The 14894-nt window shown below is 56.9% G+C and overlaps 1 protein-coding gene across 1 annotated transcript; it reads left to right on the top strand.

Moving 5' to 3' along the window:
- Window positions 1–278: 278 nt before the first annotated feature.
- On the top strand, window positions 279–11833 carry PDCD1 (programmed cell death 1). Its single transcript, XM_008063086.1, has 6 exons — window positions 279–354; window positions 8819–9202; window positions 9457–9618; window positions 10794–10925; window positions 11095–11129; window positions 11594–11833. The coding sequence occupies exons 1-6, from the start codon at window positions 279–281 to the stop codon at window positions 11831–11833; spliced, it is 1029 nt and encodes a 342-aa protein (XP_008061277.1).
- The last annotated feature ends 3061 nt before the right edge of the window (window positions 11834–14894 follow it).

The following is a 14894-nucleotide window of genomic DNA, read 5'->3' on the forward strand; positions in this document are numbered from 1 at the left end:
TCTCCCCCAGCCCCCTTTGCTCCCTCTCCTCCTCCCCTCAGCTCTTTCCCCCACCCCCATCCTGCTCCCCTCCGACTCCCAACTCGCTCCTTCGCCTCCTCCCCTCCCTCCCCCCACGGCCTCTGGCACTCCCCGCCCTCAGGGAGGTGGAGAAAGAGAGAGCGGGTGGGCGGAGGAGGGGCAGGCGCCCTCACTCGACCTGACCTGGGACAGTTTCCCTTCTGCTTCACATCTGCCTGAGCCGAGGTGGCTGGCGGCCTGCGTTGCTGGGCTCAGGCATGCGGATCCCACAGGTGCCCTGGCCGGTGGTGTGGGCTGTGCTTCAGCTGGGCTGGCGGCCCGGAAGGCTCCTAGGTATGTGGGGTTGAGGTCAGGTGGCTGGGAGTCGGGTACTGGGTGGACCCCCCTCCTGGGTCCCAGGCAGGCAGTGGGGAGGGTTCTGTGCGGGGCCAGGCCTGGCAGCCCAGCACTGCCCCTTGCCTGGTGCTGTGTGACCTTGGGTAGATGAAGTGCCCTCTCTGGGCCCTGATGCCTTGCCTAGTGGTCCTCTTTGCTCTTGGGCAGGCAGCACCTGTGTCCTGTCCCAGCTGTTCCTCAGTGTCCTATTGACAGGGCAGCCGCTATCCTCTGTACAGCAGTGGGGCAGGCAGCCCAGAGTCCCATACCTGGCTCCACTACACCTGGGTGCCTGTGGACCAACCAGTCCAGATGGGCACTCACCTTAGCTTTATGATGTGGATGCTTAGATTAGGTGACATTTTTCTAAGGCTATCCAAGTGTGACCATCCAAGTGAAGACTGTCTGTATGTCCCCAGCCTCCTCACAACAGGAATGCAACCGCCTGGGACCCTGCCCTGAATCCAGGGCGGACAGTGCCTGGACTTGACTCTGGGCACTGAGGCATGCTTTGGGGAGACAGGGGAGGACGCAGGTATGTGGAGTTAGGGGCCCTTGCTCTAGCACCGCGAGGGAGGAAAGAGGCGCCTCCTGGCCACTTGCGCCTCTGAGGCCTTTCGCCCCTGGCCTAGTAGACTTAGTGTCCCTCCCAAGATGTCACCCCACCAGCTGCACGTGGGGACACCAAGGTCTGGGGAGAGTGTATCCTGGCCAGCCTGGGGCTGTCCCTCTGGGACTTGCTGGGTACCAGGGTGTGATGGCCACGAAGGAAAAAATAAGATGGCATGCCTGGGGCAACCCCACACTCCTTTTGAGGCTTTCTTTTTCTTTTTCTTTTTCTTTTCTTTTTTTCTGAGTTGGAGTCTCACTCCTTCGCCCAGGCTGGAGTGCAGTGGCAAGCACGCTCATGGCCACCCCAGTGTCGACCTTCTGGGCTTCAGCAATCCTTCCACCTCATCGTTCTGAGTAACCAGAACTACAGATGCGTACTACCATGCCTGGCTATTTTTTATTTTATTGTAGAGATGAGGTCTCACCAGGTTGCCCAGGCTGGTCTGGAACCCTAGGGCTCAGGCAATCCACTCGCCTTGGTCTCCCAAAGTGCTGGGGTTACAGGCTGAACCACCGAGCCCAGCCCCTTTTGAGGCGTTCATCCCAGGGTCCCTGTGCACCTTTGCTGTCACTAGCAGCTGGGGCTCCCCACCTTGGCTCTTTTGGGGGGATCCTTGAGGGCTCTGCAAGCCTTCCTCAGTACTGCCTCTGCCAGGAAGGCCCCTGAGTCAGCCTCAGACTTCCTGGAGAGGACAAGAGCGGGAGACAGTGGCCCAAGGGCCTGTGGCCAAAGGTGTCCCTTGAGGGGCCTTTTGGGAGAGATGTGGTACAAGGGCAGAAGGAGATAGGAGAAACTAGGGCATAAAGTGGCGCCAGGGCTCACCCCTTAGCCCAGCTTGTAAGACTCCACCCTCCAGACCCAGGTAGGAAAGAGGATGGTCCCTGCAGCTAGACCCTCACATTCAGATGCACTAGCTTGCACCCCAGGCAAGAGTCTCAATAAGCATGCCTCAGTTTCCCCACCTGTGCCACTCAGCGCTCAGCACTTCAGCCAGGTACAGCATGTGTCACTATAGTCCTGTTCTTACAGTCCCAATCGTGTCTACCCCTGGCTGTAAGATTTTTGCCACATCTTTTTTCCTTCCCTATCTAGTTCCTGCATTCACTGTCCTGGGCGCTCCCACAGGCAATTACACCTTTGTTGTGTGCTTCCCTGAACTCCAGGGGACATCTCAGACCCAAGGCTCACTGTCCTTGCCCAGGGCTCCAGGACACAGTTCAAATCAAAGCTGTGAGCTTTGGTGCCCACAACCTCTTTACTGCTTCTCATCCACTGTTTGGGGACAATGTCACCTCCTACCAGGGTCTGATGAGGAGGAGACTCAATCATTTACAAAGCTGTCCAAACCATCCACACATTTGTTAGAGTCAGATTTTCAAAATATTTCAGTGTTCGCTTGTGGTGTTTTTTGGCTGGAGCTGCCATCACAGAGGCCACAGACAGGGTGGCTCTAACATCAGAACCATGTTATCTCACAGCCAGAGACTGTGAGTCCAGGATCAAGATGTAGCAGGACCCATGCCCCACAAAGCTCTGAGGTCAACCTGTTCAGGTGTCTCTCTGGCTTCTGGGTTTGCTGGAAACTTTGTCATTCTTGGGCTTGTGGACGCATCACCCTGACCTCTGCCTCCAGCTCCACATGTGTGACTCTGGATACAATTTCCCTTTACAGGACACTAGTCATGTTGAATTACAATTTTTAAACTTAGAAAAGGAAGCCAGATGCAGTGGCTCACACCTGTAATCCTAGTACTTTGGGAGGCGAAGGCGAGAGAATTGCCTGAGCCCAGGGGTTCGAGAGCAGCCTGGGCAACTTGGTGAGACCTCATTTCTACAATAAGTCAAAAAATTAACTGGGCTTGGTGGTGCGCGTCTATAGTTCCAGCTACTTGGAAGTCTGAGACAGGAGGATCACCTAAGCCCGGTAGGTGGAGGCTGTAGTGGCCGTGAGCGTGCCATTGCACTCCGGTGGCAAAGTGAGACTGCAGTCAAAAAAAAATTTAGAAAAGGAGGGAAATATTCAAAGGGGTTACAGCCTGCAAGGTAGCATCCCACAGGCTGGGAAGCTGCCTCGGGGCTAAGATACTCAATAGGTTATAGGAGAGACTATGAATATTCATGAAGGTGGTCCTGATGCATGTGTATTGAACAAATATGTGTGCAACATATGACCATGTTCACTTTGGGGTAGAGATTTAACTCCTTTTTTTAAATTTGTTTTATTTTATTTATTTATTTATTTTTTATTAGAGTCTCACTCTGTCGCCCAGACTGGAGTGCAGTGGCCACTCCCAGCCACCGCAGCCTCGACCTGCTGGGCTCAGGCAATCCTTCTGCCTCAGCCTTCCGAGTAGCCAGAATTACAGGCGCGCGCTACCACGCCCGGCTAATTTTTTGATTTTATTGTAGAGATGAGGTCTCGCCTGCCAGGTGGGTCTTGAACCCACGGGCTCAGACAATCCACTCACCTCAGCCTCCCAAAGGCGCAGGATTACAGGCTGAGCCACCGAGCCCGGCTTTACTCTTTTTTTTAAATAGAGATGAAGTCTCACCAAGTTGCCCAGGCTGATCTCGAACCCGCGGACTCAGGCAATCCTCTCACCTCCACCTCCTAAAGTGCTAGAATTACAAGCATGAGCCGCTGCACCTGGCTTCCTTTTCTAAATTTAAAAACTGTATTATATATTTTTTTAAAGTCAACAGCCCTAATCCAACATGACTTGTGTCCTGTAAGGGGAAATTGTACCCAGAGTTACACCTCGGCCTCCCAAAGTGCTGGGATTATAGGCGTGAGCCACCATGCCTGACCAAGACTTGACATTTAAATGTGTTGTAGTTCAGCCCTATGTGTCAAAAAATCCTTTCAGGACACAGAAGCACTTTACACCAGCCAGAACTAGTCTATGTTCGGCGGTCTCTAATCAAGATAAAGTCAATGACATCAGTCCTTGTCTAATCAAAACTGTAGTTGTGGCCGGTGGGACAGGGGTCAGCTAGTCGGCCTCTGTGAGCTGGATGAGTTGTGACTGTTTTAATGTTGCTTCTCTGGAGGCCGGTGTTTGTTTAGCTGCTAGAGAAGAGATCTTGTGGCAGTTAAAAAAGAGTGTATTCTTCAAGCGTAGGGTGCATGACTTAACCTTTGCCTGGCATGGTCTTAGGTCCTGTTTATAATTTGGTGTCTTATTGACACAGAGTCTGCTCTGTTAGTCTTATGGTCTCTATTTTAATATTAATGCTGGCCAGCTGTGTCAAAAGGTGGGGGTATAATGAGGCGCGTATGACCTCTTGCCCTATCATGGCTGGGACTCAGTTTTTAAGTTTTGGGGGGGGTTCCCTTGGCTACAGGGGGGGTACGTTCAGTCAGTGGGGAGCACAGAGTTTTATTTTTAGTTGGCAGGGCACACCCTTCTCCAGTGTGTCTCACATTGGTTAATCCATCTGCCATGACCTATTTCTAACGAGGCCACATTTTGAGGGCCTAAGGTCAGGGCTTCAACAGAAGAATATGGGGGGGACACAGCCCAGCCCACAACACATCCCATCTCTACACATGACTGCCATGTTTCAGACCACGCAAGCCATCATTGCAGACAATAGAAGACACTTCCCTCCTCATCCTTCAGCCAGGGCTTCTGGGAACAAAGCTGACCTCACAGCCCCCTCCCTCTGGACAGTAGCCCCAGCACAGCCTCTGGCACTTTCCTTTTCTCTGATGGGAACCTGGTCAGAGGTCTGCTGCTGCTGGCCACAGATTCCTCCAGGTTTCTTCTGTCTTGGCCACCAGTGCCCCTGGAGAATACAGATGAGGATGGGGCTATCAGGTGTGTCTGATGCTGGTTCCAAGGAGCCCAGACTTTGTGATCGACCAGAAAGTCACAGACAGGGCTTCAGTCCCTCCTGGTGTGCCTGTTGGGTCCCTTTTGATGAGCTATGGACTCTCCAGAGGCTCTCGCCTAAACAAGGCCTTAGTGGTGGCTGCAGCAGGCACTGTGTGTGAGGCGGCCTCTCTGCAAAGCTGGGCCTGGTCTGAGCTCCCCTCAAAGGCCAGTGATGCTAGCGAATACGGCCTGGGCTCTGCCCCAGAAAGGCCTCCCCCTCCTGACCTCGGGCAGGACACAGCCCTCTCCCATCATCCCACCCTCCTATGTGGAACCCAGAGAGAAAACTTGGAGAAACTGAAATCCCATGGAAATGTCTCAAATGTGACTTTACCCAGGAACATACCCAGGTCATTCTAAATATTTACCCAGCCAGGCTTGGTGGCTCAGCCTGTAATCCCGTGCCTTGGGAGGCTGAGGTGAGTGAATTGCCTGAGCCCGCGGGTTCGAGACCTGCCTGGGCAACTTGGCGAGACCTCATCTCTACAATAAATCAAAAAATCAGCCGGGCGTGGTAGCGCGCGCCTGTAATTCCGGCTTCTCGGAAGGCTGAGGCGGAAGGATCGCCGGAGCCCAGCAGGTCGAGGCTGCGGTGGCTGGGAGCGGCCACTGCACTCCAGTCTGGGTGACTGAGTGAAACTCCAACTCAATAAATAAATAAATAAATATTTACCTTCCTGATGGGACTCTCTATCAACTAAAGAGGTCAGGAAGTTTTCCTGGAGGAGGTGACCTGGAAGAATGAGGTGAGGTAAGCCTTGGATGGGAGTTCCCCAGGTGAGCAGGGGCCAGACAGTTCCCCTCAGCACCTTCACCTGAGGCCCCCAGGGAGCAGGAGTCACTGACACAGGCTAGGAGGGGGAAGGGAGGGGCTGCTGGGTTCCTGGCCCCAAGTGGTAGCCCCCACCCCTACTCAGCAGACAAGGGGGGCAGGGGAGGCAGAGGACTCAGCTAGATTTACCCCCTCCCAGCAGATTCCAAAACAGGGCCCCCAGGGTTCGAGGCCTACTGGGTGAGGGCCAGTGTGACCCAAATGGAAAAGGTCTGAGGCACCTCAGTGACACAGACGGATCAAGGAAAATGCAGGGACCTCTATTCATTTTTGCAAATAAATTGACAAAATTGAAGTTTTTGATTACATAAGCAATAGAAAATCACATGACAGACATTCACCATGTAGGGATGAGTCGACAACCTGGCCCAGTGCCCAGAGCTCAGCAGTGTCCTTGGCTCTCGTTGCCCAACCATGGGGCTTCCTGGCTATATGGGGGCGACAGTTCCCATGGTAACACTGATCCCTTGCCTACCAGACGGCCACAAGACAGCCCAGCCCGGGGATGGAGCTCAGAGATGCTGCCCAAGGCGTCAGCTGCATTTCCAGAAATGCAGCACTGGGCATGTCTCTGCTCTGTACCACGCTCTGTACCATGTCCACCCCCAGCCATGTCCAAGCAGGGTCTCCACCTGTGCCCCAGGCTGACCCCCAGTGGCCCTGATAGGCCACTCCTGGGAGCTCATCTTCCTCCATGTGAGGTGCTGAGAGCCAGGGGTCATCCCCTGTGGTCCTGCTGCACTGGCCCACCTGGAAATGTCCCCTGGTCAAAGCCAGCTCCAGAGTGGCAAGGTGCCAGGGTCACCCTTCCACCTGTGTCCATGGCGAGCCATTGGCCTGGCCTGCCGTTCACCTCAGTGGCCCCAGTATGCCTGCCCCTGCCACTGCCACCTTTGGGCATGCCACAGGGACACTGGGAGACAGGTGAGACAGGAAAGTGTGTGGGGTGTGTCCAAGGAGCAGCCAGGAGGGAGCAGGAGCCACGAGGCATGTCCTGAAGGGCCGCAAGGTGGAACCCGGGAGCTGCAGGGCCTGGGCCACTGTGCAGAGACCAGCCAAAAGGGCTGGGAGAGACCCATGGGTGACAAGGCCCAGGAGCCAAGGGTCCCATCTGGTCAAGGTCACATTTCACACAAGGGACCACAAATAAGCCAATGAGCAGACAGCATATTCTGTGTGGGGCCAGTGAGGGCCCATGCCAAGAACAGCAGGGTGAGGCCGGGCTGGGGTCCAGGGGCAATTGTTCATGCAGGCCTCACAGGGGCAGCCCAGAGCCCAGCCATGGAGCCAGTGGCCAGGCAGGGTCTGCTGTGGGAAGGTCCTGTCAGGTGTGACAGCAGGAGGAGTCCCAGTGTGCCTGGTGAGCCCGAAGCCTACAGGGGCCTTTAGGGAGGGTCCTGCTCAAAACGGGGGAGGTGCCTATGTCCTCCTGGACCCTCAGGGATGGGGGGGGTCCCTGCCTGGCACCCTGGCCAGGGAGGAGTTGGAGTCTATCTGGAGGCTTTGGTGGGTTGGGCCAGGTATGTCAGTGGATTTGGGAGCCACTGGTGGGGGGGTGCCAACCAGACTAGAGGTTACTGGAGGAACTTGTGAGGGGACTTGGGTTTCTATCTCAGATGCGGGAGGAGGCGATGCAAGGCAGCAGTGGGGATGCTGGCATTTGGTGGAGGGGGAGGTTAGATGCAGGGGGCCAGCAAGGCTGTCAGGCCCGGAGCAGAGGTCCCTATAGTCGCCACACCCACACCCTGCCACAGACCTGGGGCTTGGGTACCACAGCACAGTGCTTACCAGATCTGATTCCAACTTGTCCTATTATTTATTTAAAGCATTAAATGTGAAGAGCTGTGCATGCTTCTTGAATAGATGTATAGAGAGGACACGCATGAGTACTGCTGAGGGAAGGCCCCAGTGGACGTGCGGGCTGCGTGAGATCCGCACATGAAGTGGTGGGCCTGCCGGCTGCGTGTGGTCTAGACACGTGGTGGTAGGTGTGCTGGTAGCGTGTGGTCTGCACATGAGGTAGTGGTCTAGACACACGTGGTGCTGGATGTGCTGGCTGCATGTGGTTTAGACACACAGTGGTCCAAACACATGGTGGTGGATAAGCTGGCTGTGTGTAGTCGGGATGTGTAGTGGCCTCGAACGTGAATGGGGGATCTGCTGGCTCATGATGTGGGTGCCTCATGTGGGTGCAATGTTCTGGCAAGCACAGGTGTGCCTGTGTGGATGGGCGGGAGAGGGTATGTGAGCATGTGTGGATGCGTGTGTGTGGGGCGGAGGACACATATGAGGGGGCCCATGGAGCAGGGCACTGGTAGTAGCACTGGGGCCTCTGGGTGGCTGTGCAAGGGTCCTGGGCAGGCCCCAGCAGGCGAGTCTCGGTGAGTCCTTGTCTCAGGAAGCCCAGGGGGTGACCAGGTCTGTCCGCTTGGGAGGCAATGGCAGCTGCCCCCGAAACTGCTTGCTGGGAGCTACAGCCCCAGGCCCTGCTGTGGGACAAGGCCTATGCCACCAACTGCCTGGGCAGTGATGCCCACACTTAGTGGGCCCCATGCACTGGGGCCTGGCACCCAGCTCTGAGCTTGTCCTGAGAATGGAACACACCCTGCACCCGAGGCTGCCAAAAGGCCGTCTCCCACAGGGCCGGGTCTTCATGGCAGCCCCCAGCTCCCCGCATAGCCCCTGGTGACCTCACTCTCCACTGTAGCAGCATGGACAGAACCAGGTCAGGACGCCCAGCACCAGGGTCCAGGATGGCAGAACGGGGCCATGAGGAGTCAGGCCTGGGAGCCGTCCCACCACCCCCTCTGGAGACTGGTGACCTGAAGTCAACGCATGCAGGGGGTGAAGGCTCTTGGGAGAAGATGGGGGACCCAGGTCAGAGCCAGAACACTGGGAAGAACCCAGCCTCAGCTCTCATGAAGTTCTGCAGGGGCGGGGGTTGTGGAGGGGATCATGGCAGTCAAGGAAGGCTGGGGCCCTGTCGAGGCTTCAGGGGATTCCAGCCCGGGACCTCCAGAGCCTTCCAGCCTGAGGCACGCAGAGGATGCTGAGCTCTCACAGGCTGGCTGGCCCTTCCTCACCTCCCTGCAACCCCAGGTCTCCCTAATGGGCCCTGGAGGCCCCTGACCTTCACACCAGCTCAACTCTCGGTGCCTGAGGGGGCCAACGCCACGTTCACCTGCAGCTTCTCCCATGCGTCCGGGAAGTTCGTGCTGAACTTGTACCGCATGAGCCCTAGCAACCAGACATACAAGCTGGCCGCCTACCCTGAGGACCGCATCCAGCCCGACCCCAAGAACTGCAGCCAACCTGACCGCGACCGCCACTTCCGTGTCACACCGCTGCCCAATGGGCGTGACTTCCACATGAGTGTGGTGGCCGTGAGGCTCAACGACAGTGGCATCTACCTCTGTGGAGCCATCTCCCTGGCTCCCAACACGCAGATCAAAGAGAGCCCCCACGCGAAGCTCACCGTGACAGGTACGGTCTCCAGACCCAGGTGGTGGGCGTGATGATGGGCGGAGACGCCAGCCCTTGTGTGAAGAGTGGGGCCCACCTGGCAACAGTCCAGGGCGGTTCCACACCCAGGGCCACAGTGGCCCATACCCTCGCTTGGGAACCACCACAGCCCCACGAGTCTCTGAGGCCCCAGGCCCTGACCCCTGGCCCTGACCCTGCACCCCAACCCCTGGCTCTGACCGTGGGCCCTGACCCTGTCCTTTGTGCCCTTCCAGAGAAAGTGTCAGAGCTACCCACAGCGCACCCGAGCCCCTCCCCCAGCCCAGCGGGCCAGATCCAAGGCCTGGTGGTCAGCGTCACGAGCGTCCTGGTGGGAGTCCTGGTGCTGCTGCTGCTGGCCTGGGTCCTGGCCACCACCTGCCCCAGGGCCACTCAAGGTAACACCTGCCACAGTCCTCCCGTCCAGAGTAGAGCCCAGGCCCTGCCCAAGTCCTGCCCTAACCCTGACCCTAACTTCTCCCTCCCCAGCTCTTCCATATCTCCAGCACCTCTCCTTGTATCCGTCCTTTCTCCCTCCCTCACCTCTCACTGCATCCCTCCCCTCTCCCATCCCTCCTCACACCTCTTCCTACATCCCTCCCCTCCGCAGTGAAGACCCCTCCCAGACCATAGTCTCTCTGGAGTTCCTCAGGCCTGAGCCCTGCCACCCTCCCCATGCCAGGCAGGGGTCTGAGGCTGGTGTGGGGCGGGGGGGAGTGGAAGGAAGGAGCAGGCACATCTCAGCTCTGACCACTGGGGAGGCCCAGAGCTACCTGTTCTAGCCCCAAACCTCAGGCCACCACAGGATGTCACAAAACAGCTTTGTCAGCAGAGGAGTAAAGCCTGGGGGGTTCAACCACAAAGCCACATTGGGGTAGTTAGCAACACCCCACACACATCCTGGCCTCCATGATTGCCTGTGACAAACTAACCTCAGTGAGGGACTTGGACACCCCATCCCAAATGCACTGCCCTCCATAATGGCCTGGGACACACCACTCCCCACACACCCTGAACTCCACGAGGGCCTGGGACACCCCACCCCACACATACCATGAACGCCATGAGGACCTGGGACATCCCACCACACACCCTGACCTCCATGAGGACCTGGAACACCCTACCCCATATACACCCTGGTGACTGTGGAGGGCCGCAGTAGGCACCCAGGATAGCTGGTCCTCACTAAAATCACTCTGAAGGTGAGAGGGCATCTCTGGGCTGAGCACCATCTCTCCTGGTGCCATTGTCCAGGGGGAACAAGCCAGCTGGCCAACCCTCAGAGCCCCTTCCAGAGGCTCTGCACACCCAACAGCTCTGGGTCAGGCTTTCCTGGGAGAGACCTAAGGGTACCTCACGGGAACCTGACCTCCAGCTGCTTCTGCTGCTGACTTAGAGCCTGGACAAAACCGCCAGCTGCTCCTGCCTCCATGGCCCCAAGCAGGTAGCAGGAGTGCAATCACACTGACTAGCAGGGCCTCCCCTGTCCCAGTCAGGGCCCTCGGGAAGTCACTCTTCAATGATTCTCATCTTCTTCCCTCATGTGTTTTGCACTGTGGGCCCCACTGTGCAGGGCACATTTCTGGGCAGCATGAGAGGGCCTTTGATTGTGCCCCCTGTGCCATGAGCCCAGGGGCTAACCGGTGGGTGCTCCCCTCTGAGTTCCTGGTCCACCTAGGGATTCTAACCCTTACACTGGGGCCAGGTGAGCCTCTCAGGGGCCACACAGCTTTGCCTCAGGGCCCGGCCCAAAGCCCCTGCCCTAGGATGAACTGCTGATGTCCCTTGGAGCTGGGACCCTGCGTAAGACCCCCACCTGAGGAGGTCGGCTCTGTGTCTGCCCCTCAGTTTCAAGTGGGTTTCTCTCTCTGCAGGAACGGGAGGAACCAGCAATGCTGACCAGCCCCTGGTGAGTGAGTCCCTTTCACACTTGGCCTGCCACATTTTGCCTTCCTGAGTGGTCAGAGGCAGAGGGGTAGTCGGCCCAAGGGCTGCATCAGATCCACACATCCAGCCAGGACCGCCCTTCCAAGACCATGGAAGCATGAGCTCCATCCCCAAAGCCATGCCCTGCTGTCTCAGGCCCATGGCCACTACATGCAAAGCTTGTGAGGTCTGGTGGGCTCAGCTTCTCCTACGCCAGAGGGAGCTTCTGGACTCCTAAATCTTCAAGAATGCCAGGGACATCTTAGAAGGGAAACAGAACCAGAGGAAGGGCTGCCTCCCCAGTTTGCACAGGAGCCATGGTGGGACAGCCACCAGGGCTCCCCTGCCCTGAGTGAGGGACCAGGTGGCAGGCAGTGGGGGCTGGGTTGTGGGGCATAGACCCTTTCTCAGTTGGGCTCTGGGATGACCCCTCCTCTCCCCCTAAAGAAGGAGGCCTCCTCCGCAGGACCCGTATTCTCCGTGGACTATGAGGAGCTGGACTTTCAGGCCCGAGAGAAGACCCCGGAGCCCTCTGTGCCCTGTGACCCTGAGCCCACAGAATATGCCACCATTGTGTTCCCTAGCACTCTGGGTGTTCTGTCCCCTGGCCGCAGGGTCTCAGCTGACAGCCCTGGGGGTCCTCGGCCTCCCAGGACTGAGGATGGACACTGCTCTTGGCCTTTCTGATGGGCCCCATTGGCCACTAGCAGCTGCAGGCCCCCACACCCAAGCCAGTCCCTTCCCCCAGTGGGCCCTGCATCCATACCAGCTACCACTTTAGGCCTCATGGGGACAGAGCTGGCCTAGCTCTGCTAAAGAGCTGCTGAAGCACTGCTGCAGCTCTGCTGGACAGGACTGGAACCACATGGACCTGCTGCCCAGAGCCTAGTTCCTGGAGAAGGGCCTTTGTGATTGCTCCCGGGATGCACTGGACATGGGACCAAGCTGCTCTCAGGGGTGCAGGGTGGGAGGTGCACAGGGCTGGGGTTTCTCCAGGGGCCACATGCCCCACCAAGCACAAAGAAAACCAGAAGAGCCCTTAGCTGAGGGGAGCATGGCAGGGCCCCTGCGTGTCCAGGCAGTGCCTCGGGTCCTTAATGCAGCAGGAAAATTGAGGAGGGAAGGGGCAGGCAGAGTCGGCAGCTCCCCGGGTCTCCCCCTGCCCCTGCCACCCCTAGCCTCTCCTACCAGGAGAAGCCCTCCCCCTCACTCAGGAGGATCCCAGGTGAGGGACATTTCAGGTCCCACCATAAGGTTGGGCAGGGGTGGGGCTAACTCAGGCCCCTCTTCACTGTGCCCACCTGGGTGGGTAGGAGACCATGGTGCAGGAGCCCAGGGGTGCCTAGTTTTTTCACACTGGGGAAGAGGGCTCTCCCTGGTGCCCATTCACGGCATTATTTAAAGGTGTCTTGGCTAGGTTCCCCCCAGGAGGTGCTGAGGTGGTGCCAGCATCCCTGCCTGGGCGCCCTCAACCAGGACTAGCCACCCTTGCTGTCCACGCCATACTCCAGCTGCCCAGGCAAGGACGGCCAGAGTCACAGTTGGCCGGCAGGCACCTGTGCAGCGAGGATTCGGAGGCCCTTTCCCTTTAGTTCTATTAGATTCTAATTAAACCTGAGGAATGCACTAAGGAGTTCTGTCCTGTCTGCGGTTGTGTTGTGCGGGGAGTGTCAAGGAGGGAGGCAGAAAGGTGGGGCGACCTCACTGGGCAGGGCTGTGCCGGGCTGAGGCTGAAGATGGAGGATGCTTGACTCACTGTCCCAGAACCACGTGGTCCTCGCTGCCCTCGTCACCCTGTCCCCCAGGCGGGAAACGTCTCCAACCTCAGGCGGCAGTGGCACCCTCCTCCCCAGCCCCAAGCCTTTCCTGGGTCCCACGACCACTGCCGCCGGCCACCTCATCCTGGTTCAGGCATCCCTGAGCAGTTGGGCCTGTGCCTACCCTGCCCCAGCCCCATGTCCCCCGCACCCAGGAGTCCCTCCAGGCAGGGTTGATGCCCAGTGCCAGGGCCATCACAGCAGGATGGGTGGGCTGCACCAGGCTACAAGGGGCCCCAGTGCTGTGGGCAAGACATGGCATCCAAGGGTCCCTCCCCCAATGCACAGAGGGAGGCCCATTCCAGAGAGACTCATCCCTGAAAGGGGCCACCCCTGCTTCAAGCCCCAGCACTATACTGAGGTCCTCAGCTGCTGACAACAATGATGACAATGCCAGGCAGCAAGTCACAGGTGTCCACATACCCCCAGCCCACAGAGCTCCTCCTGTGTCTGCCTCCCTCCCTGGGCTCCAGACCTGGGCCAAGCCAGAGGTAGAATCACCACATCCACAACCCAGAAAAGGAGGCTGCGTGGTTCTGGGGATGCAAAACACTCTCGAACCCAAAGGGAAGGCACCCAGGCCTCTGAGGGGGACGTGGGTCTGCAGGTCTGGAAAACCCACGGGGTCCCACGGAGAAACCACCATGGCCAAAAAGAAAATCCAACCGAGCTGCAGATATAAAATTCACCTCCAAAAACAAATGGTTTTTCTGTATTCAAACAGTAACCAGTCAAAAGATGAAGAGGAAGAGAATGTTCCATCCAGAACAGCAAGACATGTGATAAAGTGCTCGAGGCAGAAACTGAATGAGAACCATGGAAACCTGCTGGAGAGAAGTGGAACCCACGTGGGCTACAACAGGCCTGCGGCGTCCTGGTCACCAGGACATGACACATCTTACACGTCAGTTCTTCCTACTTCATTTATGATTTTAGCATCATTACAGTAGGAACCCACATTTCTGGAACTACAACGTTCATATGGAAAAGTAAGCACACAAGTAGCAGCCAAGAAAACCATGAAAAGAAAGTGAAAGAAGCCCAGCTCTACCAGATAGGAAAACTTCGTGCAATGAAAATGTGATGTTAGCACACAAGCGGATAGGAGCAGACCTAGCCCACGACCCAAGTTAGTGGGCAGGAAGACAGACTTGGAAACAAGTGGTGCTGGGACAGTGACAGCCAATCGGGAAAGTATTAAGTTCGACTCAAACCACATGCTGAGCATGTGCACAGATCCCAAATGCAACAGCTCTGGGGTGTTAAAAAGAACACGTGGGGCCAGGCTCGGTGGTTTAGTCTGTAACCCCAGCACTTTGGGAGGCCAAAGTGAGTGGATTGCCTGAGCCCGCAGGTTCGAGACCAGCCCAGGCAACTTGGTGAGACCTTGTCTCTACAATAAATCAAAAATTAACCGGACATGCTAGCGGGTACCTATAGTTCCAGCTACTTGGAAGACTGAGGTGGAAGCTTCGCTGGAGCCCAGCAGGTCGACTCTGGGGTGGCCGTGAGTGTGCCACTGCACTCCAGCCTGAGCAACAGAGTGAGACTCCAACTCAGAAAAAAAAAAAGAACACATGAGGTGTGTCCTTTATAGCATGGGAGAAGGTAAAACTTCCTAACTGTTGAAGAACTAATGACCAAGAAGCAGTTAAAGAAAAGGCTGATACATTCAACTCTATACTTGGGCCAGGCACAGTGATTTATAATTCCAGCACTGTAATACTAGCACTTTGAGAGATTGAGGCAGGAGGATCATTTGAGGCCAGGAGTTCGAGAACAGCCTGGATGGCATAGTGAGACATCACCTCTACAAAAAAATAAAATTAAAAACTATTAACTGGGCATGGTAGCTCCAGCTGCTAGGAGGCTGAGTAGGGAGGATCACATAAGCCCAGAAGGTCCTGGCTCTGGTGAGTTATGATTATACC

Source organism: Carlito syrichta, unplaced genomic scaffold (genome assembly GCF_000164805.1).
Source record: "Carlito syrichta isolate Samal-C Ts95f unplaced genomic scaffold, Tarsius_syrichta-2.0.1 Scaffold306547, whole genome shotgun sequence".
NCBI lineage: Eukaryota > Metazoa > Chordata > Mammalia > Primates > Tarsiidae > Carlito > Carlito syrichta.